Source organism: Alosa alosa, chromosome 1, assembly GCF_017589495.1.
Source record: "Alosa alosa isolate M-15738 ecotype Scorff River chromosome 1, AALO_Geno_1.1, whole genome shotgun sequence".
In the NCBI taxonomy this organism is placed as follows: domain Eukaryota; kingdom Metazoa; phylum Chordata; class Actinopteri; order Clupeiformes; family Clupeidae; genus Alosa; species Alosa alosa.
In genome coordinates, this window is record NC_063189.1 from 47,454,432 (window position 1) to 47,458,999 (window position 4,568).

General features: G+C 39.3%; 1 protein-coding gene across 1 annotated transcript; it reads left to right on the top strand.

Moving 5' to 3' along the window:
• The first annotated feature begins 576 nt into the window (after nt 1–576).
• LOC125303332 (G2/M phase-specific E3 ubiquitin-protein ligase-like) lies at nt 577–4,049 on the top strand. The gene is made up of 10 exons (XM_048257068.1): nt 577–855; nt 1,560–1,863; nt 1,960–2,045; nt 2,288–2,352; nt 2,425–2,517; nt 2,615–2,925; nt 3,025–3,203; nt 3,346–3,518; nt 3,575–3,789; nt 3,901–4,049. The coding sequence occupies exons 1-10, from the start codon at nt 715–717 to the stop codon at nt 4,047–4,049; spliced, it is 1,716 nt and encodes a 571-aa protein (XP_048113025.1). The 5' UTR covers nt 577–714.
• Nucleotides 4,050–4,568: the final 519 nt, after the last annotated feature.

Sequence of the window (4,568 nt, forward strand, 5' to 3'; positions counted from 1 at the left end):
CCACTGGCTCAGGGGTTGCTTTTAGGGGTGTCGGGGGTGAGTTTAAATTAATGTCGTCTTGTCCACATTTAGATGTTACCTTGGGTGGTGTTACAGTGTCCTGTTTAATAGATACTGGGTCAATGGTGTCTACTGTAACTGAGAGCTTCTTTCTCCAGCACTTTGAGCCATGGGGTCAACAACGCCTCCAGTCCTGTCACTGGTTGCAGCTCAGAGCGGCTAATGGGTTGGCCATCCCCTATATTGGCTATTTGGAGTTAGATGTAGAGCTCTGTGGTAAGTTAATGCCAAAGTGTGGTGTTTTGGTGGTTAAAGATCCTCCTGGTGGGTTGTCCTCCTTGGTCCCTGGTGTTCTAGGGATGAACGTCCTTTGCAAATGCTACCAAGAGCTCTTTGGTCAGCATGGTTCGGCCTTGTTTGATTTGTACGGTGGCCGGGGAGTGTCACAACACAACACAAATACAAAAGCCGACAACACAAATGCAAATCCCCACAACACAAATACAAAACCCCACAACACAACACGATTGCAAAAACCCACAACACAACACGAATACAAAGCCGACAACACAAATACAAATCCCTACAACACAAATAAAAAAACTCACAACACAACACGATTGCAAAAGCCCACAACACAACACGAATACAAAAGCCGGCAACGCAAATACAAAAACCCACAACACAACGGAAGTTATCCCACAACGGAAATGTATGGCAGAGGAAAGGGCTCTGGTTGTGGACTTTAGTTGCCATGGTAACGCGCGCATAGAAGAAGACTGTGGGAAGTTGCACTCGTCTGCTTGGCATGCTGGATTCACCGAGTCTGATTTGTTCTGGTTGCCTGTTCGACAAGTAAGTAAAACACTTTGAAAAGAAAAGTTTGAACAATGTGGATAGTTATTTCTATGGATTCTGTCATTTAGCCTCTATGTCTCTACCGTATTTCTATGTATCCTGCCATTTCTGCCATTTTAGCTGTTATCATTAGCCACGTAGCATAAGCAATTGTAATTAAATAATATATTTCATCAAGCTGCACTATACAAATAAAGAGAACTGAGGGTACACAATCTACATATATAATATTATTCTGTTTGTAATAGTAATAGCTAGCTGTTATACTAAGTGCTTCATTTGTCTTGCAGAAGAAAATGTACTGTCCATTTTGTGCTAGTGAGGTTACATGTGCATCCACTTTCTGTGGTTTTTAAGCAAGAATATCAAATTCTTAAACGGGTCAAAAGTGTGGCACAAGTGAAGGTAATGTTTCCCTATACATAAGACTTAGCAATGATTGTGTAAAATATGATATAAGTTGATTGTGCTTTTGATTCGCTTGAGTCAGGAAGCACCGGGAAAAATACGCTCGCCACATTCCAAGAATTTCAGGCAGTGAAAAAAAAGGAGAGGGCAATCATTTTTCAAAAAAAGAAAAAGAATCATTGAATAAAAACATGTGAAGGTAACTGCTGGTGTAGACTGTTTTGTGAGTCTAGTCTGTCATATACTGTTGCCCCACAATTACCTGATTTAAAGACTACTTCTGTTTTATGTAGATTTCTGTTGGCATTATGAATATGAAAGATGGAGCGCTGAAACCTGTGAGAGGGATGGTGTTACCACTTATAGTACACCCACTGGTGGAAGCTGAGCAATTGTCTAAAGCTGCCGAACAAAAAATGAAGGACTTTAACAAAAATTTACAAGATGGTCTGTACTTTCTTCTTTACCCTGATGGCACAAAGATAGTTAACATTCCTGGAACAAAGACACCCTTCACTCTCCAAGCCTACAAAGATGCACTTGGGAAAGCATTCCAAAGGATCACTGTATATATTTGTTCAGCTCAAGATTTCTATTGTAAGTTATTCTGCAATTAATTAAGATCTTAATGATTGCTTAAACTGATGAGTAGGCTATATATTGTAAATTCTTCTTTTGTCTGTACTCCCACAGCTCAGGACATTAGCACAGACTCATCAGATACAGAGGTGACCATAACAAGTGGAAGTGCTGCTAAAATTTGTTCAGCAGATACTGTAGTGAGTAACATATTTCATGTTCCTGATTAGATGACACAAAGTAATGTGTGGTTCCCTAACCTCATCTGGTAGTCCATTTAGAAACCCAAGTAAACTGTAACTACAATAAACCATTTGCAATTGAATGTTACATTAATAATATGATGTACAATAGCATAACAACGGTGGTGTATTAAGTGTATGAAATAAGCCATGACTTTTGACTCTACCTGCACTCCCCTTCTCTATGGTTTTTAATACAGGCTGAGCTTTCTGACTCAGATGCCCCAGGAACATCAGGAGGTGCAATGGGCACTGCATGCTACAGGTAGTGTACTTTTCTTTCAAAACATATTTTTATTTATTTGGAATTATGTATTTATTGCAGTTATTTTCTCAGCAAATACACAGAATTGTATGCACCCATTGTAATTGAGGATGACGAGGACTCAGACAGTGAAGGAGCCAGTCAAGATTTTGTTAAAGATCCAGAGTAAGAAATTGTTACCCTACATTTTGCTGATTAAACATTATGATATCACGTAGTTGTGGTAAGTTTAGTAACATGCACAAGTCTTGTCCTTTGGTAGGGGGGAACACAAGTCTGTTTCAGAAATAATTGCAAACCTGGCACTCCAGATTGACCACAAGGCCATTAGCAGATTTAACATCTGCCGCTCTGAGATCTGGGATGGAGCTGTGAGAGGGTTCAAAAGAGGAACCTTCTCTGAAGCAAAGGACCTTCTAGTGAAGTTTTCGGATGATGAAGGGAGGTTTGAAGAAGGACTTGACACAGGCGGTCCAAAAAGAGAATTCCTCTCTCTTCTGATGAAAACCCTGAGTTCAAGACCTATATTTGATGGACCTCCTGAGAGCCGTTACATTGTGTACAATTCAACAGGTACAATTTTGTGTGTAGAATGTCTAAAAACTGAACTTGCAAATGTAGCATTTGTTTATATTAATAACAATACCAATTAATGTGCATTTCCATGAGCAGCAATCAGGGAGGATGAATATAGATTGGCAGGGATGATGATAGCCGTGTCCATAGTCAATGGTGGACCTGCCCCAAATTTTCTCTCCCAGGATCTGGTCAACTACATCTCAGGGCAGCCAACTTTCAAAGGTTCGGTAGGAGACATTACAGATGAAGAAATAGGGAAAGTTTTAAAAGAGGTAGGAGGATCATAAGTTAAAATTGGTTACTTAAAACTATATAAAAAATTATTTGTGAAGGGATTGGTTTACCCTGCTCTAACTTTACATTAGATGTAATTGAATTAACTTTGTTTTGAAAACTGAAGATGTCATGTTTTAGATCCAGAATGCATCCTCACTGGAGACCCTACAAGACCTAATTGTAGGGAACAGCACCATGTTGCAGACTGCAGGCTGCTTCAGACACATTAAGTCTGTGAAGGAAAAGGACTCTGTTGTGACGGAGTACCTTAAGTGGTACATAATTGACAGGAATCACAGTGCAATTGAAAGGTAATATAAAATGAAACAACATTTAATTATTGGTTGACAATGAAACTGCATTTTAGATTCAAGGATGGGCTTGGCAGTCTGCAGTTTTTATCAGCCCTCCAGCAGTATCCCACTGTCCTGACCCCAGTCCTCTGTCATTCGGATACAAAGTTATCTGCTGCAGATATTGAAAGTCTTTTCAAACCAGAACTTAGTCTGAAAGGAAGTAACATGAGGGCTCAGCAGAACAAGACAATAAGTTTCTGGGCAGACTACCTGCTAGATTGTGAAGGTTGGTCAGTCTTTATCTACACAGAAAAAAAAAAGACTCAATGCTGTTGTGGATGCTATTTTACCCAATGTTGTGGAAGCTATAATTCACTCCAGTGATTTTCTCTTGTAGCAAATGAGAGTGCCATAACCTTGGAAGAGATCTTCATGTTTGCCACAGGCCTACCACGATGCCTCCTTCTGGGATGGACCCTCAGCCATGCCTGCAATTCATTTCAAATTCAAAATACCCCATGGCCAACACATGTGCAAACACTTTAAAACTGCCCATCTTAGACAGCTACAACACCTTTAAGGAAAATATGAATTTTGGAATTAAGAATTCTCCAGGCTTCGGCTGTGTTTGATCGGCCAACATTTTGCCAAAACAGTGCCAACACAGTGACAGAGTGTTCTGTAGAAATGCATTAGTTTCTATTTAGTTTCAATTGTTTCTATTTGGGCCAAACCTAAATGATAAAATTAGATTTTATGAATGCTGAATGTTTACACTAAAAAATAAATGTAAAACTCAAAATAGGTGTTATGCATTATCTTAAAAAATACATTTATTCTCTTAACTCTGTTCATTCATTGTCTTTTTGAGTCTTATGACGATTATTAAAAAGGTTTTATTGTAAAACATACTTACAGAAATGATGTACTAAAGATGTTCTTCAAGGTGATGTAGTTCTCTACAGCAGATTCCCACCGTAGAGGAGTTGACAAACCACCTTACCTCTGGAGAATGTGAAAGTTGGCATTTCCTTCATCTGTGCCTAGGGTTAGTGGTGCTGGTAT